Source organism: Salmo trutta, chromosome 3 (genome assembly GCF_901001165.1).
Source record: "Salmo trutta chromosome 3, fSalTru1.1, whole genome shotgun sequence".
Taxonomy (NCBI): domain Eukaryota; kingdom Metazoa; phylum Chordata; class Actinopteri; order Salmoniformes; family Salmonidae; genus Salmo; species Salmo trutta.
In genome coordinates this window covers 56,188,848-56,211,043 of record NC_042959.1, presented here as the reverse complement: position 1 = coordinate 56,211,043, position 22,196 = coordinate 56,188,848, and the positions used below count along the sequence as shown (strand labels likewise).

The following is a 22,196-nucleotide window of genomic DNA, read 5'->3' as shown; positions in this document are numbered from 1 at the left end:
AATCATGATGTCAGAACCTGATGTGTCATAAAAAATAACACAACCTTCAACATTTGTTCTTAGAGAGAGATAGCACAGGACTAAATTCAAAATACTCTTGTATCTCTCAATAAGAGCATTTTACATTTTGAAAGCTGACCCTGTTAAGACTGTTTTCCACAATTTTCAGCATTCACAATTCATGAAAATAGTGAACTGAGGAAATGTTCCCCCACAGACAGAAATGAGCAAAATCATTATAAAAACAAAAGTCTGTGGGACTCAATGTTTCGAGTATCTTTTATTCAAACCTCTGGTGTGGCCTCTTGTACGATCTCATCTTTGATCTGAAAGTCAGTTCCACCGTTGAATCGACCATATCTTTTCTCCCTGGGGTGTTTTCCAAGGCTTCCCAACCTGTTTGTGTTGCGCGTTTGTATCAGTATATATCCATCTAAAGCTTGTGAAATTGTCTTTTGAGTCATCAGATAAACAATACCATATTTCTGGTCAGATCACTGCAGGCCTAAGCTGCGATACAAGAGGCTTTTGCTGATCTCATCCCACCTTTCAATAAGGCCCTATTGGGTTTGTTTTGTGTGCTGTGGATATGATGGCAAATGAAGCAAAACAGAAATTCAGTATGAATGGGTTGATAGTAGCGACAGTCTAAGAGAAGTTTAGTATCTCAATAGTGTTCACTTATAGATATCCCACTGGGCACAAATGTTGTTCAAAGTATTTTGATTTACATTTGATTGGATTGTCAACTAACGAGAAATGAACCAAAATTTGAACCATGTCATTGGATTTGGGTGAAAAATTGGGTGAAAAAAAGACAAACATTCCCAAAATACTTTTAAGTTGTTTGTTGAAATGACATGAAAACAACGTTGTTTCAACCATTTTTTTCCCAGTGAGATGGTGACTGCATGGACACATAGAGGGGTCGTTTGGAGTGAAGTACGCAGTGACATACTGTTACATCATTCTCATTTAATTTGCCAGCTTCAGGTCCCCATACACTAGTCTTCTTGCTTTCATCCAAAGATCCCAATAGGTATGCCTAGCAGCAATGTTTCTAAGTAATATCCCGCATAACAATATTAATTGGGATTCACTTCCACTGTCTGCATATCGCAATTTGTAATTGTAATGCAACTAGATAATGTAATGTTTAATCAAGAACCATGGAAGTCTGCTGTCTCTGTCACTTGACTGAGGAATTGTCTGTGTGTTCAGGAGGAAGTAATTCAAAGACTTAATCAAGTGTCTTTGTTTCTCTGGAATGTTTTGGGAGATTACACTGACACAGAGGGATTGATTATGTTATCACTCACCAATTTAAAGGAAAGGAAGAAGTTGTGTGGTGTTTGTAGAGACAGAGTAAAGAGGGCTACAAAATTCAATGTGGCGAACATACATACGTGACTCGATAACAGCCAATTAATTTAGTCAATAAAACATTTTTAAAAGTTTGTAAATAAAAAATAATGGTCCATCAGCCTGTCGCTACTCTGCGGTTGTGGACTCTGAATTAAGTTAAGAAAAATAAATGAAGGTGGAGGGAGAGAAGGAAATAGAAAAAGTAAGAAATGTTTTAATTCCTTCCTTGCATCACCCTCCCTCTCCTTCTACAGCAATGTTTCTAACCTTGTGTGAAGGTAAGAAAATCAGACAGTATGGTGTGGTGACGTGTGACAGACATTCTATTTGCTATCTCCGCCTCACTCTTGCTCTCTCACCCAGTCGTCATGGTATCAGCTGGGCTGTCCACAGTGAAACCACTACATCATCAGCTCTTCTGAGGTTGGAAGTTCAAAGGAAGTGTCAGACCGCCTGAAGATGATAGTGGAAGTGTGTGTGACTGTGCACTTATCAGGCATGAAAGGTATGTCTCCTGACCCCAGGGCGACCCGGAAGATCCCTTTTAGTCTCCTTAGGTTTGTTGGTTTGGTTCCACTGCTCACTTCCTGACCAGGGCCATTAAACCCCGAAACAATAGAGCCGCCAGGACAGGAAGTGCGTGCTACTGGAATGCCATCACGTCCCTGGAGACTTCCTGTGCCACTCTTCCACGCCACATGGTGCCAGACCAGACCACAATAAACTAGATAAGACCCTAAATAGACCATAACACAATAACCCATCAGACTAGACCAGCCCAGAACACAATACACTATGACATTGACACTTTAGAATAGACTAGACTAGATCAGCCTAGACCTACCTGTACTAGAACAGGCCACACAGGATCACAGCAGCACAACCTGCTTATGGGGTATAGGGCTTAAAGGTTGTTTTTGGACCAGGCAAAACTAACACAATGGCGCACAGAGAATGCTGAACACGGTTTGACATCCACAAACACTTAACGTGTGCTGCCGTGGCAGTGCCAGGTACTTGGCAGCCTGCAGTAATTACCCAGGCTAATGAAGGGTCTGACCGAGGTAGTTAGCCTCTGGCTGGGAGCAGAGCTGATCATAGAGCTAATAGAGCCCTGTTTCAGATCACTGTCTCTGACACACCGCCACAGACACTACTATACCCCAGCACAATTAGCCTGCGGGCTAACATTGAGTGTCCCCCCTCCTTTCTCTCAATAGCCCTATTTACAGTACCTTCAGAAAGTATTCATACACCTTGATTTATTCCACATTTTGTTGTGTTAAAGCCTGAATTTATAATGGCTAAATATATTTTTTCTCTCACCAATCTACACACAATACCCCATAATGACAAAGTGAACACATTTTTTGAAATCTAAGCAAACTTATTGAAGATTAAATACAAAAATATCTAATTTACATATAATATCTGTCAAAATTTTGGACACACCTACTCATTCAAGGGGTTTTCTTTCTTTATACTATTTTCTACATTGTATAATAATAGTAAAGACATCAAAACTATAAAATAACACGTTTAGTAACCAAAAAAGTAAAAACAAAAATATTTATTTCTTCAAAGATTCTTCAAAGTAGCCACCCTTTGCCTTGATGACAGCTTTGCACACTCTTGGAATTCTCTCAACCAGCTTCATGAGGTAGTCACCTGGAATACATTTACATTAACAGATGTGCCTTGGTAAAAGTTAATTTGTGGAATTTCTTTCCTTAATGTGTTTGAGCCAATCAGTTGTGTTGTGACAAGATTGGGGTGGTATACAGAAGATAGCCCTATTTGGTAAAAGACTAAGTCCATATTATGGCAAGAACAGCTCAAATAGGCAAAGAGAAACGACAGTCCATCATTACTTTAAGACATGAAGGTCAGTCAATCCAGAAAATGTCAAGAGCTTTGAAAGTTTCTTCAAATGCAGTCGCAAAAACCATCAAGCGCTATGATAAAACTGGCTCTCATGAGGACTGCCACAGGAAAAGAAGACCCAGAGTTACCTCTGCTGCAGAGGATAAGTTCATTAGAGTTAACTGCACCTCAGATATTGCAGCCCAAATAAATGCTTAACAAAGTTCAAGTAACAGACACATCTCAACATCAAATCAAATGTATTTATATAGCCCTTCTTACATCAGCTGATATCTCAATGTGCTGTACAGAAACCCAGCCTAAAACCCCAAACAGCAAGCAATGCAGGTGTAGAAGCATCAACTGTTCAGAGAAGACTGCGTGAATCAGGCCTTCATGGTCAAATTGCTGCAAAGAAACCACTACTAAAGGACACCAATGATAAGAAGAGACTTGCTTGGGCGAAATCTGTCCTTTGGTCTGATGAGTGGAAATTTGAGATTTTTCGTTCCAACCGCCACTTTGTGAGACGCAGAGTAGGTGAACGGATTATCTCTGCATGTGTGGTTCCCACCGTGAAGCATGGAGGAGGAGGTGTGATGGTGTGGGGGTGCTTTGCTGGTGACACTGTCTGTGATTTATTTAGTATTCAAGGCACACTTAATCAGCATGTTTACCACAGCATTCTGCAGCGATACACCATCCCATCAGGTTTGCTCTTAGTGGGACTATCATTTCTTTTTCAACAGTACAATGACCCAACACATCTCCAGGCTGTGTAAGGGCTATTTGACCAAGAAGGAGAGTGATGGAGTGCTGCATCAGATGACCTGGCCTCTACAATCACCCGACCTCAACCCAATTGAGATGGTTTGGGATGAGTTGCAGAGTGAAGGAAAAGCAGCCAACAAGTGCTCAGCATATGTGGGAACTCCTTCAAGACTGTTGGAAAAGCATTCCAGGTGAAACTGGTTCAGAGAATGCCAAGAGTGTGCAAAGCTGTCATCAAGGCAAAGGATGGCTACTTTGAAGAATCTCAAATATAAATATTTGTTTAACCCTTTTTTGGTTACTACATGATTGCATGTGTTATTTCATAGTTTTGATGTCTTCATTATTATTATACGATGTAGAAAATAGTAAAAATATAGAAAACCCTTGAATGAGTAGGTGTGCCCAAACTTTGGACTGGTATTGTAAGTATTGACACCCCTGAGTCAATACTTTGTTGAAGTCTTTTTGGGTAAGTCTCTAAGAGCTTTGCATACCTGGATTTTTCTTGAATTTTTTTTCAAGCTCTGTCAAGTTGATTGTGATCTTTGCTAGACAGCCATTTTCTTGCCATAGATTTTCCAGACAATTTAAGTCAAATCTGTAACTAGGCCACTCAGGAACATTCAATGTCACCTTGGTAAGCAACTCCAGTGTAGATTTGGCCTTGTGTTTTAGGTTTTTGTCCTGCTGAAAGGTGAATTTGTCTCCCAGTGTCTGTTGGTAAGCATCCTGAACCAGTTTTCCTCTAGGATTTTACCTGTGCTTATAGCTGTATTCCGTTTCTTTTTATCCTTAAAAATACTCCCTAGTCCTTGCCGATGACAAGCATACCCATAACATGCTTGAAAATATGAATAGGTTTTCGTCCTCTGAGTTAGGAAGGACGCCTGTATCTTTGTAATGACTGGGTGTATTGATACACCATTCAAAGCCTAAATAATAACTTAACCATGCTCAAAGGGATGTTCAGCGTCTGTTTTTTTCTTCTACCAATCGGTGCCCTTCTTTGCGAGGCATTGAAAAACCTCCCTGGTCTTTGTGGTTTAATCTCTGCTTGAAATTCATTACTCGATTGAAGGACCGTACAATTATCTGTATGTGTGGGGTATAGAGATGGGGTAGTTAAATCGTGTTAACCACTATTGAACAGAGTTCATGCAACTTATTATGCGGTTTGTTATTTTGACACCTGACCTTATTTAGGCTTGCCATACTTATTGACTCAAGACATTTGTTTTTTACAAACAAAATTCTACTTTGACATTATGTAGATCAGTGACACAAAATCAAAATTTAATAAATGTTAAATTCAGGCTGTAACACAACAGAATTTGGATAAAGTAAAGGGGTGTGAATACTTTCTGATGGTTCTGTATCTCCACACCGCAGTAAAGGCCTGGGGACTCATTATTATTGGTATAATATGACTTCCATGGTACATAAACCAAAAGTTTTTTTTTATGATGCTTTACTTGATGGACTTTACAAGCATGAAGTGGGTGCGTCTTTGAAGAAAGTATGATTTGAAGTGCCTATTAGGTGTTGGTTTGTCTGTTTGTCTGTTTGTTTGTCTGTTTGTCTAGACGTCATGTGTACTGTTGCACATTTTGGGGAAATTTCAGAGGTGGAAACTTTCCGTTGGAATTAACGGGAATATATGGGAATTAACGGAAATATATGCAAATTAATATTAATACCATTTAAATGTAGATGTTTTTTGCATTGGATATATTTACCATATATGGAGAAAGAAACATAAACCTTTTACCTTATCATAAGTAGACATAATTGCAAATGATTAAATCCTTCCAATAGAAATAAAAAAAACTATTTAGTTACGAATTCAACTTAATTTAAATGAGTTGACTCTTCACATGGGATGATTTCACTGAACAACAAAAGGGAATATTGAATGATCCCCAATGAGCCATCGCATCTCCCAAAAACGTTTGGGAGATGCATCTGTAAAATGATAGTCTAGAAGCTAAAGCTTTGGCTGTCTTCCTCTCAGGCTTCCAAGTCTTCTCCCTGGACCTCCTTAATATCCACCTCTTGAACATAGGACTCTGAGGCCTCATCTTCACTGTCACTTTCCAACCTTGTTGAGGATGGCTCAAAAAGCCTCAAACTTGCCCGGATGGCCACCGATTTTTCAACCCTTGTATTGGTCAGCCTGTTGCGTACTTTGGTGTGTGTGTTCCCAAACAAGGACCAGTTGGGCTCTGAGGTGGCTGATGTTAGTGTGATTTGGAGGATGATGGAAGCAACAGGGGAAAGATCCTCAGATCCATGAAGTCCCTTCCACCAGGTGGCTGTTGAGATATGTTGGCACTACTGCCATATTGCATCTCCATCCCAAAGCCCTTGCTTGGAAGTCTACTTCGCCAGACTGCCAAGAACCTTGCCCTCATCCATGCCAAGGTAGCGAGACACGGTATTGATGACACCATGTTCTTGCCAGCATACTGGGGTCCAACATGTATGCTGCGGCGTGTATGGGCTTCAGGCAGAAGTCTTCACGCTTTTTGATGTATTTCAGAACTGCAGTTTCCTCTGCTTGGAGCAACAGTGAAGTGGGCAGGGCAGTACGAATTTCTTCTCTTACATCTGCAAGCAGAGTCTGAACATCAGACAGGATGGTGTTGTCTCCCTCAATCCGTGCAATGGCTACTGCTATAGGTTTCAGGAGTTTCAGGCTGCTTACCACTCTCTCCCAAAATACATCATCCAGGAGGATCCTCTTGATGGGGCTGTCCATACTGGCAGACTGTGATTTGGCCATTTCTTGGAGAGACTCCTTCCCCTCCAGGAGACTGTCAAACATGATGACAACACCACCCCAATGGGTGTTGCGGGGCAGCTTCAATGTGGTGCTCTTATTCTTTTCACTTTGCTTGGTGAGGTAGATTGCTGCTATAACTTGATGACCCTTCACATACCTAACCATTTCCTTGGCTCTCTTGTAGAGTGTATCCATTGTTTTCAGTACCATGGTGTCCTTGAGGAGCAGATTCAATGCATGAGCAGCACAGCCAATGGGTGTAATGTGAGGGTAGGACTCCTCCACTTTAGACCAAGCAGCCTTCATGTTCGCAGCATTGTTTGTCACCAGTGAAAATACCTTCTGTGGTCCAAGGTCATTGATGACTGCCTTCAGCTCATCTGCAATGTAGAGACCGGTGTGTCTGTTGTCCCTTGTGTCTGTGCTCTTGTAGAATACTGGTTGAGGGGTGGAGATTATGTAGTTAATTATTCCTTGCCCACGAACATTCGACCACCCATCAGAGATGATTGCAATACAGTCTGATTTGTCTATGATTTGCTTGACTTTCACTTGAACTCTGTTGAACTCGGCATCCAGCAAATTAGTAGATAAAGCATGTTTGGGTGGAGGGGTGTATGCTGGGCGAAGAACATTCAGAAATCTCTTCCAATACACATTGCCTGTGAGCATCAGAGGTGAACCAGTTGCATACACAGCTCGAGCAAGACATTCATCAGCATTTCTCTAAGTTCCTCAATTGAGTCAAACAAACTTCTGATTCCAGGAGGACCATGAGCTGTTGCTATCGATAAGGTGTCTGATTCATCATTTTCACCTCAAATAGAAGTAGAGGGACTTTTGTCAGAGGTTGCTTGTTGTGAGCGCTGAGGAAACGTTATGCACTTGACCAGATGATTCTGCATCTTTGTTGCATTCTTCACATATGATTTGGCACAGTATGTGCAAGTGTACACAGCTTTTCCTTCTACATTAGCTGCAGTGAAATGTCTCCATACATCAGATAGTGCCTGTGGCATTTTCTTGTAAAGATTAGAATTAAAAAAAACAAACATACAATTCCATGTACAGATAAATAGTTAAGCATTTAGATTAAAACAACTCCTTTGTAAGATAAATGTTTTAAAATGAAACATGTATGGAAACAGGTGAATTAACACTCTTCAGTTAGCAGGCTCAAGCAAGCTAAAACCCACATGGTAGCAAAAACTAACTAGCAGAAATTGTTAACAAGTTTGAAATGATTTAAACACACTTTGCTGTAGGCTATTTACTAGTTAACAAAAAATCATGTATGTCATATAAAATATATTCACCCCTCCCAGTATTGTAATCAAAACTTACCAGAAAGCATGTTGTCCTTGGCTCAGACAGTGGAGTGGTGTGGTGTGGGCTCAATAGCATCTCATTAGTGTGCAAGATCTTGAGAATCAGCTGTTCATGTGATGGAAGAGTGCACTGCACATGTGATGGAAGAATGCACTGTGCATGCAGAGGGTTGAAATTCTATTGAATTGGGTATAGTTTAACCAAAATATGCCACAAGACCTAGAATTGCCTTATGTGTATCCCACAAAAAAGATTCACTGTTATAAGCCAACTTTTTTGACGAGTTTAAGCAAAAATCCCAAAATTCTCATGGAAAATGTCCGGAAAACTTCCGGAAAGATTCTGACCCTTTGCAACCCTAGTCATGTGGCCAGTGGTTGTTGTGTAAGGAAAATAAATAGATGGTCGTCTATGCTCTCATTGTACTGGGTTGGTATACTGAGTCACCAAGGTGTAGTAGGGTCAATCCGATTAGGATATTGATCACTTATGCATTGTAAATGGGTGGTTGACACAATAAGCCCTTGGACTAAGCGGTGCACAACTCCTGGTTCCAAGGATTGCAATGTTTGCTGGTTTAAAATTCACTTATAAAACATTTATTCAGATGTTTGAAGCATTTAGTGTGTCATTTCTCATCGTACAGATGTAAGATCTTAATTTGATCACCCTGTTGCAGGAAATGTTAAACTTGTAGTGTATTTGAGCATTAAAAAGGCTTCTAAAGTTTGTAATTTCCACTTCCAAATTTCAGACTTGATTTTCCCTTACGAAAAATGTATCAACGACTACAGAAATGTCCATTAATTATTATCCACATAATAATTAACATTTCCTGTTGCTGCCGGATTATTTTCCTGCTGTAGGAGACTGGCTAAAATTAGCTAAAATCCTACATCTGTATGATGATAAGTGTGACTAGACTAACCAGAGTGACTAGGCTAATAAAGCATTTCAAATACAATTAGGAGATTCTTAACCTGATCTATTTATTTACTACATTGAAGACCTGTCACATTGTTACAGATGTAGGATCTTAATTTGTTTGCTACAGCAGGAAAATGACACTGCAGCAGGAGAATAACACTGCAGCAACAGGAAATGTGAATTATTATGTGTATTATAATTAATGGATTTTTTTGTAGGGTTTGATACATTTTATTTTAGGGCAAATCAACTCTGAAATTTTGAAGTGAAAATTACAGACTTTAGAAGCCTTTTTAAACCTTGAATACACTATAAGTTTTCTGCTGTGCAGGAAAATTCTCATCAACAAAAGAGTGATCAAGTTAAGATCCTACATCTATATGCTCTGTTTAAAGGATGGTTTTTAAGATGCTTGTTGAATACACTTGAAAGAAAATTGACATATTACCTTACTTGCTTTTGCTTCAGAATTGGTTGAATTGCTCATTAATTTACAATATTGTTCTTATTCCTACATGTATTAGACAGGTATATAATTTAAAGTCGGGACCTTGGTTGTTGTGTATTTTGCTCGAAAAAACTATATTTAACCATATGTGCAATAATTATCATTACACTCCCATTGTCTTTACCCTCTTCTTTTTATACCCCTTTTTTAACCCTCTCTCTCTCTGCCCCCGTAGTGGTGTTTGTGTGTTGCTCTCCGGACACGTTCAGGCAGCTGATGGTTCACTTCCGGCGGGCAGGCCTTCCTCAGGAGGAGTTTGTTTTCTTCTACATTGACATGTTTGGACGCAGCCTGGACTCCCAGAATGCTCAACCCTGGGCCAGAGGGGACCAAGACGACCTTGTCGCCAAGGAGGCCTTCAAGGTAAGCCTTGGATCAGAGGCATTTCATTCCTCATCTCATTCCCATCATTACCTTGGAAACAGTTATGTGCTGTATTCTACGCTGACTTACACAGCAGGCCCTGAAGCAATCATATTTTGATATCCCTATGTTTTCCCATGGCTGTCATTGGTGTTAAGTGTGCTGCCAGGCAGATGAGATAATAAATCTAATCTTGTTAATTTTCCATTCTCTCACTGTGAAGTACTTTAATTTTCTTCTCAATTCCCTAGTGAGTTACAGACTCTCCAGCGAGGGGGAGAGAGGCAACATAACTATATGTTTTGTGACATCCCGTCAGTGTGTTGATATCAGTCTTATCTCACAAAGCCTGAAAGAGCAAAACAAATGGGCCAGAGGTTTGAAAATGTAACTGATGCATGTTCTGTACATCAGTAGTGCACAACATACGGCCCTACTGGTGGGTCGTGGTCATATTTCTTAGGTTGATACGGATTTTAAGTGGGTTCTAATGGTCTGGGAACCAATGCCATAACCCATACGTATGAACACTTCTCTCACTGCTGTGTTTTTACAAGTTATCCTTCTCAGACCTTAGTTTTCTGCTTGAATGAGGTTGGGCCTGTATCTACACAGACTGTAGGAATGGGAGGGAGGAGATGAGATGATTTGATGAAAGTTATTGGGTGTTTTGGAGGATGTGTTCTGGATGACTGGTCGTATTGACAACATATAATAGAGCAACTAGGCTCTAATAACAGTTGCCTGTTTATAAAAGGGACAGGCCTGGGAAAGAGGAACATACTGTTAATTTCTACCACAGAAGTGGTGTTTCTCACACCTGTGGGTCATTCATTCATTAGCATAAATCATCATGTGGTATGATTCTGTATAATTCAGTGAAACCTTTGTCTTATGAATCACAATCGTTTTTTTTCTTTGTGTCTGTCTCAGAGTGTGAAAATCCTGACCTATAGAGAACCACAGAACCCTGAATATAAAGATTTTGTGAGGGACCTGAAGACAGATGCCAAGAGAATGTTCAACTTTACGGTGGAGGACTCACTGGTAAGGGGCTGCACTGTGTGTGTGTGTGTGTGTGTGTGTGTGTGTGTGTGTGTGTGTGTGTGTGTGTGTGTGTGTGTGTGTGTGTGTGTGTGGGACGTGTGTGGGGTGGTGGGGCTCTCTTAGAGAGAGAGAGAGGAGAGAGAATTGAGATCAAAAGGAGTATTTATAAAAGCAGACAGGACTTGATCTCAATGTGGCACAGACTTGAGGCAATATGAAGGGTGCTAATTATGCTAAGGCATGAAGACTACTACACAGAATAAAGCTCTGTATAATAATCTGTACACTGAGAGTACAAAACATTATGAACTTGACATAGGCTTACCTGGTGAATCTAGGTAAAAGCTATGATCCCTTATTGATGTCGCTTGTTAAATTCACTTCAATCACTGTAGATGAAGGGGAGGAGACAGTTTAAAGAAGGATTCTTAAGCCTTGAGACATGTATTGTGTATGTGTGCCATTCAGAGGATGAATGGGCAAGACAAAATATTTAAGTGCCTTTGAATGGGGTATGGTATTTGGTGCCATGCGCACCGGTTTGAGTGTGTCAAGAACTGCAACGTTGCTGGGTTTTTCACATTCAACAGTTTCCCGTGTGTATCAAGAAAGGTTCACCACCCAAAGGACATCCAGCCAACTTGACACAACTGTGGGGAGCATTGGAGTCAACATGGGCCAGCACCCCTGTGGAACGCTTTCGACACCTTGTAGAGTTCATGCCACACATTGATGCTGTTCTGAGGGCAAAAGGTGGTGCAACTCAATATTAGGAAGGTGTTCCTAATGTTTTCTACACTCAGTGTAGGGCTATCATATTTTAGAGAACATCTCATTATGAAACATTTGATTGAGCCACATCTGACAGGCAAGCAACACATACAAAGAACTATCAGTAGTACTAGTTCATTTAGCAGAAGTACTCATTTATTTAGCAGCAGTACTAGTTTATTTAGCAATAGTACTAGTTTTTTGGGGTTTGCACATCTGAGAGTGTGTTTGTGCGTAGAAAGTGAAGATGGAGAGGCTGCAATAAGTAGGCTTATACGTAATTGGCTTGCGTGCAATACTTGGACAATTGATTCAATTTATTTTTGAAGAAAAAGCTGATTTAGTTAGTGGAGCTTATCTTCTTATTATGTTCCCTACAAAGGTGCACAATGACGATATTCTACACACTTCTACAGCTGAATCACTGGTGTCTTGTTTAGGAGATGAGAGAGACACACGTATGCACACACACACACACACACACACACACACACACACACACACACACACACACACACACACACACACACACACACACACACACAGATTGGCACGATACATCCACCTATCCTCAATATGGCAGATTGACTCCATTCAAGTCCAACTTTCGTCTCTGACTCCGGATGGAGGTGTGTGTCCTTGCATGCATGTGTGGGCTTTCGCGTCAGTGACAACTTAGGAAGCAAAATAAAACAAAGAGCTTGACAGGCCACGTCATCTAACTGCCCTCCCCGTTCGACACACACAAATCCAGAATTGTACGTCAGGGCTTCTATTCCATCCCCGGGATGAAGGAAGGCTCGGCATTGGTCCTGGTTTCAGACAGGGCTGTCTGGCACCCCTCACAAGCCGATGAATCACTTGTAGCAGACAGCTAAGTGCAGTCAATGTGATAAAAAGACAGGTCTGACTCTGGAGGATGAGAGAGAGGCACAGAGCATGAGAGCGCTGCCCTGGTCTACCTGGTCCTCATTCACCCTGTCTGGACATTGTGTCTGTACATTTCCAATTAATGCAACTGAACTGAGTGAATTGTCTGAGTGGGTTATTGTCCTCATATTCCATTTTGTGATTGACGTGGACAGTTCTTTTGGTTTGGCGCCATTGTTTGAAGAGATGATGAGATAGAAGAGGAAATTGTTTCTCAGGCAGAATTGTGAAATTAATAAAGGGGTAGAAATAGGTACGGAGATGATAGGAAATATTTATCGTTGGAAGAAATAGAAAGTGGTATTAACTTGAAATATATCAAACACTGTAGAGAAGCTTGTAGAAGAGACAAGTAGTTAGCAGAAGAAGTTCTGCTCTTCATGGCAGTGGCACAAATATACAGTTGAAGTCGGAAGTTTACATACACCTTAGCCAAATACATTTAAACTCAGTTTTTCACAATTCCTGACATTAGTTAGGATCACCACTTTATTTAAAAAATGTGAAATGTCCGAATAATAGTAGAGAGAATGATTTATTTCAGCTTTTATTTCTTTCATCACATTCCCAGTGGGTCAGAAGTTTACATACATTCAATTAGTATTTGGTAGCATTGCCTTTAAATTGTTTAACTCGGGTCAAACATTTCGGGTAGCCTTCCATAAACTTCCCACAATAAGTTGGGTGAATTTTAGCCCATTAGTCCTGACAGAGCTGGTGTAACTGAGTCAAGTTTGTAGGCCTCCTTGCTCGCACACGCTTTTTCAGTTCTGCTCACAAATGTTCTATAGGATTGAGGTTAGGGCTTTGTGATGGCCACTCCAATACCTTGACTTTGTTGTCCTTAAGCCATTTTGCCACAACTTTGGAAGTATGCTTGCGGTCGTTATCCATTTGGAAGACCCATTTGCGACCAAGCTTTAACTTCCTGACTGATGTCTTGAGATGTTGCTTCAATATATCCACATCATTTTCCTACCTCATGATGCCATCTATTTTGTGAGGTGCACCAGTCCCTCCTGCAGCAAAGCACCCCCAAAACATGATGCTGCCACCCCCGTGCTTCACGGTTGGGATGGTGTTCTTCGGCTTGCAAGCATCCCCCTTTTTCCTCCAAACTTAACGATGGTCATTATGACCAAACAGTTCTATTTTTATTTTATCAGACCATAGGACATTTCTCCTAAAAGTACGATCTTTGTCCCCATGTGCAGTTGCAAATCGTAGTCTGGCTTTTTTATGAAAGTTTTGGAGCAGTGGCTTCTTCCTTGCTGAGCAGCCTTTTAGATTTTGTCGACATAGGACTCATTTTACTGTGGATATAGATACTTTTGTACCTGTGTCCTCCAGCATCTTCACAAGGTCCTTTGCTGTTGTTCTGGGATTGATTTGCACTTTTCGCACCAAAGTACGTTCATCTCTAGGAGACAGAACGCGTCTCCTTCCTGAGCTGTATGACGTCTGCGTGGTCCCATGGTGTTTATACTTGCGTACTATTGTTTGTACAAATGGACGTGGTACCTTCAGGCATTTTATTTGTGGAGGTCAGAAGCTTCTTATGCCATGACATCATTTTCTGGAATTTTCCAAGCTGTTTAAAGGCACAGTCAACTTAGTGTATGTAAACTTCTGACCCACTGGAATTGTGATACTGTGAATTAAAAGTGAAATAATCTGTCTGTAAACAATTGTTGGAAACATTACTTGGGTCATGCATAAAGTAGATGTCCTAACTGACTTGGCAAAACTATAGTTTGTTAACAAGAAATGTGTGGAGTGGTTGAAAAACGAGTTTGAATGACTCCAACCTAAGTGTATGTAAACTTCCAACTTCAACTGTAGCTAGACATACGCAGTAGCTTTCTAATTATAGAAAATAATATCTATTGGATGAGGGTAATAGGTGTACTATTAGTACATGTGTGGTATGGTTGATCTAAGCGATCTCATAAAAAAATAGGTGATGATAGATTTAATAACTTTTCTACAATATCCTTTTGCTTCCCTGCAGATGAACATAATCTCCGGAGGGTTCTACGACGGGCTGATGCTGTACACCCACGCCCTGAACGAGACCATGACCTCGCCAGAGGACAGACCTGTGGGGAAAACCGTAACCAGGAGGATGTGGAACCGCACCTACAATGGTCAGTCCACTCCTCGCACCTCAGTTTATAACCTGGATCTTTATTCCATTGAATCAGGGGTCCGAAAGGTTAAAAAAAAAAATTGGAACATGTGTAAAACATGTTTTCAGTCTAGCACTAGCTCGGTGCTCTGTCTCTGGTAACTACAGTGGTCTGCGTTTTGTCACAGAGACAATTTCAAATTGATTAATTCTGAGTTCTGGCTTACGATCTTTTGTCAGTTTCCACCTTTGAGGAGGTAGTTCTGTAACAACAACACATTCAATGTCTTCCTTGCAATTTCTCTGTAGATACATTTTTGAGTGATTTGTGGCAGAATGAGAGAGAACCAGCACGATATAACAATACTCCCCATTGACAGCGGGTCGACGGGACAGTTCACTGCTGACTGACGGGGTTGACGGGACAGTTCACTGCTGACTGACTGGGGTTGACGGGACAGTTCACTGCTGACTGACGGGTTGACGGGACAGTTCACTGCTGACTGACGGGGTTGACGGGACAGGTCACTGCTGACTGACGGGTTGACGGGACAGTTCACTATTACTGACGGGTTGACGGGACAGTTCACTGCTGACTGACTGGCCGATTAATTAGGGCCGATTTTGAGTTTTCATAACAATCGGCATTTTTAGACGCCGATTATAGCCGATCACATTGCATTCCACAAGGAGAATGCGTAGCATGCTGACCACCTGTTACGCGAGTGCAGCAATGAGCCAAAAACAATCAATCTTAACATAATCACTAGTTAACTACACATGGTTGATGATATTACTAGGTTAACTAGCTTGTCCTGCGTTGCATATAATCAATGCGGTGCCTGTTAATTTATCATCGAATCACAGCCTACTTCGCCAAACGGGGGATGATTTAACAAAAGCGCATTCACGAAAAAATCACAATCAATGCACGAATGTACCTAACCATAAACATCAATGCCTCTCTTAAAATCAATACACAGTATATTATTATATATGTCACGTTCTGACCAGTATGAGGGTTATTTTGTTAGTGTAGGCTGGTCAGGACGTGGCAGAGGGTATTTGGTTTATGTGGTTCGGGGTATGTGTATTATGTAGAGGGTAGTTGATTTATGTATTCCGGGGTTTTTGTCACTGCTCTATGTTAGTCTTTTTCTATGTTCTTTCTAGTTAGTCTGTTTCTATGTTTAGTTAATTGGGGTGTGGACTCTCAATTGAAGGCAGGTGTTGTCTAGTTGCCTTTGATTGGGAGTCCTATATATTAGGGTGTGTTTGTAAATTGTGGGAGGTTGTCTCTTGAATTGCTGTCGTTTGCCTTCAAGACTGTATTCGTCGTTTTGTTTATTTTGTATACGTGTTTGTTTGGTTTTCCATCTTTCGCCTATTAAAAGAAGATGAGTATACAACCCGCTGCGTTTTGGTCCTCCTTTCCAGACGACAACCGTTACAATTATTTTAAACCTGCATATTAAACCTGCATTTAAAACCTGCATTTAAACCAGAAATTCATGTTAGCAGGCAATATTAACTAGGGAAATTGTGTTACTTCTCTTGCGTTCATTGCACGCAGAGTCAGGGTGTATGCAACAGTTTGGGCCGCCTGGCTCATTGCAAACTAATTTGCCAGAATTTTACATAATTATGACATAACATTGAAGGTTGTGCAATGTAACAGCAATATTTAGACTTAGGGTTTCCACCCGTTCAATAAAATACGGAACGGTTCCGTATTTCACTGAAAGAATAAACGTTTTGTTTTCGAAAATATAGTGTCCGGATTTGACCATATTAATGACCAACGGCTCGTATTTCTGTATTTATTATATTATAATTAAGTCTATGATTTGATAGAGCAGTCTGACTGAGTGGTGGTAAGCGGCAGCAGGCCCGTCAGCATTCATTCAAACTTTACTGCGTTTGCCAGCAGCTCTTCGCTGTGCTTCCAGCATTGCGCTGTTTATGACTTCAAGCCTATCAACTCACGAGATTAGGCTGGCAATACTAAAGTGCCTATTGGAACATCCAATAGTCAAAGGTATATGAAATACAAATGGTATAGAGAGAAATAGTCGACCCGTCATAATTCCTATAATTCCTATAATAACTACAACCTAAAACTTCTTAACTGGGAATATTGAAGAACTGGGAATATTGAACCACCATTTCATATGTTCTCATGTTCTGAGCAAGGAACTTAAACGTTAGCTTTTTTTACATGGCACATATTGCACTTTTACTTTCTTCTCCAACACTGTGTTTGTGTATTATTTAAACCAAATTGAGCATGTTTCATTATTTATTTGAGACTAAATAGATTTTATTTATGTATTATATTAAGTTAAAATAAGTGTTCATTGTTCATTCAGTATTGTTGTAATTGTCATTATTACAAATATATATAAAATAAAATAAATACATTTAAAAAATAAAATTTAAAAAATCGGCCAATTAATCGGTATCGGCTGTTGGGTCCTCCAATAATCGGTATCGGCGTTGAAAAGTCATAATCGGTCGACCTCTAGTTGAAAGCACAGAATCATCTAAAATGTCATTGTATGCTGTAGCGTTAATATTTCCCTTCATGGCCTCCTGAGTGGCGCAGTGGTCTAAGGCACTGCATCGCACTGCATGTGCCACTAGAGCTTCTGGGTTTGAGTCCAGGGTCTGTCACAGCTGGCCGTGACCTGGAGACCAATGGGGCGGTGCACAATTGGCCTAGTGTCATCGGGTTACGGGAGGGTTTGGCCAGCAGGGCCTTCCCCGAAGGCACTGCTGCCCGGTCCCGTTCTGTGTGCTTGTGTGGTCTACCACTTTGCAGCTGAGTTGTTGTTACTCCTAGAAGTATCCACTTCACAATAACATCACTTACAGTTGACTGGGGCAGCTTTAGCAGGGAACAAATTTGACGAACTGACTTGTTGAAAAGGTGGCATCCTTTACAACATGTTAGTTCGTCAAATTTCTTCTTGTTGGAAAGGTGGAATCCTTTTCAACAAGTTAGTTGTCCTTGTCCCATCGCGCACTAGCGACTCCTGTGGCGGGCCGGGCGCAGTACATGCTGGTGCGGCTGGCTTTTGGGTTAAGTGGGCATTGTGTCAAGAAGCAGTGCGGCTTGGTTGGGTTGTGCCTCTCCCGAGTCCTAGACTGTAACTACCAATTGGATACCACGAAATTGGGGAGAAAACAGGGGGTAAAAAATAACAAAAAATATACAGATTTCCCTTCACTGGAACTAAGGGGCCTAGCCCGAACCATGTAAAGCAGCCCCAGACCATTATTCCTCCTCCACCAAACTTTACCATTGGCACTATGCATTGGGGCAGGTAGCATTCTCCTGGCATCCGCCAAACCTAGCTTCGTCCGTCAGACTGCCAGACGGTGAAGCGTGATTCATCACTGCAGAGAACGTGTTTCCATTGCTCCAGAGTCTAATGGTGACGAGCTTTACACCACTCCAGCTGACACTTGGCATTGCGCGTGTTGATCTTAAGCTTGTGTGTGGCTCTCGGCCATGGAAACCCATTTCATTAAGCTCCCAACGAACAGTTCTTGTGCTGACATTGCTTCCAGAAGCAGTTTGGAACTTGGTCGTGAGTGTTGCAACCAAGGACAGATGATTTTTACGCGCTACGCACTTCAGCACTCAACGGTCTCAATAACAACACTTACAGTTGACTGGGGCAGCTCTAGCAAGGAAGAAATTTGACGAACTGACTTGTTGGAAAGGTGGCATCCTATGACAGTGCCACGTTGAAAGTCACTGAGCTCTTCAGTAAGGCCATTCTACTGCCAATGTTTGTCTATGGAGATTGCATGGCAGTGTGCTCGATTTTATACAGCTGTCAGCAACGGGTGTGGCTGAAATAGCCGAATCCACTACTATTGTATATACAGTATAGTGTAGGTTTACACCAGTGGCGGTCGGTGATTTTAACATGAGGGCGGACGATTCTTTTTTTTAATGAGCATGGCCGTATTTCTATTACAGCACATTAGATGACTGTCATTCATATTCCATACAACCAGCTCAATGTAACATTGATAGGTTTAGGCTACTACATGATACTCAAATTTTCCCTATACCCATCATGAGGTTGCTACATCCTAGCCTATGAATGAAAGTTTACAACTTAGGCGCACAGGTCGAGAGAAATGTTTGTAATCAATGTGACAGACAATTTGCCTGTCTAGCTGATCTAGGGTGTAATCATTAGTCCAACAGTTGCAAACGAGAGTTTCTGTTGGACAAATTCAGGTATGTTTATTCCTGTTTCGTTCCATTTGCTTACGTTTAAGAAGCATTTCACAACAAAATCGGCAGAATGAAAATACTCCTGATCACCACAAACACAATTCACTTTCATAGCAGCCACATACATACAGCATGATCCCTTTGATTGTTGGATTATTTCTTATCGCATCTATACGCTCTCCTCCTCTAAGCTTTTCCCTTCGATTCTGGACTTCAATGCACAACACATCAGCTGTCTGTGACCAGGCGAAAAAACTTTTCCAAGTCAAACTTTCATATCATAACTACTAACCGCTACACACAGCCTACATCATTGTCACCATATTAGCTAACGTCAAGACAACATAGCTACTAGAACTAACGCCTTAGTAAACCCGCTACAATCATGCGGTACAGTGTACAGTTAGCAATACATTATTAAAACCAAAATCTTACCTTGACTTGGAAGAGTTCCAGTGTGGGATAGCCATAGCCATTTAGATAACATAGAATCCCTCTCTGAGCCGGGTGTTTGAGTAGGCTAAACTAGCTAGCTGCATTGGCTAAGTAAGTGAAAGGTAAACAAATAAGAAATATAGCTAGCTCTCTCGCTCTCTCTCTTGCTTCTCCTTCATTCTTTAAGAAATGAATTTGTTCAAAACAGTTCAACTATTGTCTTTCTCTCTCTTTGAGTCAACTACTCACCACTTTTTATACACAGCAGTGCTAGCTAACTGTAGCTTATACTTTCAGTACTAGATTCATTATCTGATCCTTTGATTGAGTGGACAACATGTCAGTTTATGCTGCAAGAGCTCTGATAGGTTGGACGACGTCCTCCAGAAGTTGTCAAAATTTCTGTGTAAGTCTATGTAAGCGGGTGAGAACCACCAGCCTCCTAGGTTTTGTATTGAAGTCAATGTACCCAGAGGACGGAACTAGTTGTCCTCCAGCTACACCATGGTGCTTGTCACACCAGCCTTCACTTTGGCTTGCCCTCTTGTCCAGCTCAGGCGTTCGGCGTCGCCGGCCTTCTAGCTGCTGCCGAACCGACTGCTGGCAAACGCCCTTCACTCATCAACCCCGGACTTGTCTCGTCATCATTACACACCTGGTTCCAATCACCAGTCTATCACTGTATATATACACCCTCTGCCATTTGTCTTTATCTTTCATTGTAAATGTTACTTGTTTTCCTGAGAGGAATCTCTCCTACTATTTCCTGAGTACTTTATATTTTTGTTTGAGAAGATATATTTTGAGCACAACAGTGTTTGGGTTTTGTCCCGCTTTGATCTATGGTGCTTAAATAAATTCAATAGTTCTAAACCTGCGACAGCCTCCTGTCTACTCTTCTCTACACCAATGACATTGCTACCCTACAGAGTGATGTTGAGGCTACTGTAGACCTTCATTGCAAAACAGTGTATTTTTATCAATTGTTTGGTGACATGTGAATATATTTTGTCTAAAAAGGATAGCTTTTTTAATGTTTCACTATTTTTATTTTCATGAAATTCACTGAGGAGCATGGCCCTCCCATTCCTCCTCTGAGGAGCCTCCACTGGTTTACACTGTAGATACCATTTATGTTAGTGTCACGCCCTGACCTTAGAGAGACGTTTTATTTCCTCTAGTTTGGTTAGGTCAGGGTGTGATGTGGGGTGGGCAATCTAGTTTTTGTATTTCTTTGTGTTTGGCAGAGTATGGTTACTAATCAGAGGCAGCTGTCTATTGTTGTCACTGATTGGGAATCATACTTAGGCAGCCCTTTTTCCCTCCTTCAGTTGTGGGATCTTGTTTTTGTACAGCTCTGTGTAAGCCTGCAGAACGTACGTTCGTTTTTCCTTTTCGTTATTTTGTTTAGTGTTCTGAGTAAATTAAAAGTAAACATGAGCACTTACCACGCTGCACCTTGATCTCCTCCTTATGACGATCGTTACAGAAGATCCCACCACAAAAAGACCAAGCAGCGTGGTCCGGAGCAGTGGACCTGGGAAGACATCCTGGACGGCAAGGGATCCTGGATGTGGGAGGAGATCCAGGCCGGATAGGATCGCCTCCCATGGGAACAGGTGGAGGCAGCGAGAGCAGAGCGTCGACGAGACTAGGAACTAGCACGGCAACGACGGAAGCATGAGAGGCAGCCGGGGGCACACGGCTAGATTGGCAGAGTCAGGGTGGAGACCTGAGCCAACTCCCCGTGCTTACCGTGGGGATCAGGTGAACAGCCAGGCACTGTGTTATGCTGTGATGCACACTATATCTCCAGTGCGCATTCATAGCCCGGTGTGCACTGCCTGCGCCCCGCATTTGCTGTGCTAGAGTGGGCGTTCAGCCAGGACGGATTGTGCCGGCTCAGTGCTCCTGGTCTCCAGTGCGCCACCTCGGTCCAGGATATCCTGCGCCAGCTCTACGCACTGTGTCGCCAGTATGCCTTCACAGCCCAGTTCATCCTGTGCCAGCGCACCGCACTTGCCGGGCTAAAGTAAGCATCCAGCCAGGATGGGTTGTACTAGCTTTACGCTCCAGACCTCCAGTGCGCCTCCATGGCTCAGTATATCCTGTGCCTGCTCTGCGCACCCGGCCTCCAGTGCGTCTCCCCAGTCCGGTGAGACCTGTTCCGGCTCCACGTAAGAAGCCTCCAGTGATGATCCATGGTCCGAAGCCTCCAGTGATGATCCATGGCCCAGAGCCTGTAGTGATAATCCATGGCACGAAGCCTCCAGTGATAATCCATGGCCCGGAGCCTCCAGTGATAATCCATGGCAAGAAGCCTGTAGGGATGATTCATGGCCCGGAGCCTGTAGGGATGATCCATGGTACGCAGCCTCCAGTGATAATCCATGGCCCGGAGCCTCCAGTGATGATCCATTGCACAAAGCCTCCAGCGATGATCCATGGCACGGAGCCTGCAGCGACGGTCCCCTGTCCGGAACCTCCTGAGACGGCCTACAGTCCGGAACCTCCTGAGACGGCCAGCAGTCCGGAACCTCCTGAGACGGCCAGCAGTCCGGAACCTCCTGAGACGGCCTGCAGTCCGGAACCTCCTGAGACGGCCTGCAGTCCGGAACCTCCTGAGACGGCCTGCAGTCCGGAACCTCCTGAGACGGCCTGCAGTCCGGAACCTCCTGAGACGGCCTGCAGTCCGGAACCTCCTGAGACGGTCTGCAGT

General features: G+C 42.2%; 1 protein-coding gene across 2 annotated transcripts in view; it reads left to right on the top strand.

Annotated features, from left to right (window-relative positions):
* LOC115179822 (atrial natriuretic peptide receptor 1) overlaps positions 1-22,196 on the top strand; it is a 63,073-nt gene that overhangs the window by 9,570 nt on the left and 31,307 nt on the right. For both annotated transcript variants that reach the window (XM_029741646.1, XM_029741637.1), the window contains exons 3-5: positions 9,724-9,911; positions 10,845-10,958; positions 14,671-14,806. In XM_029741646.1, coding sequence (XP_029597506.1) covers positions 9,724-9,911; positions 10,845-10,958; positions 14,671-14,806 — 438 coding nt within the window. The remainder of the gene's footprint in view (positions 1-9,723; positions 9,912-10,844; positions 10,959-14,670; positions 14,807-22,196) is intronic.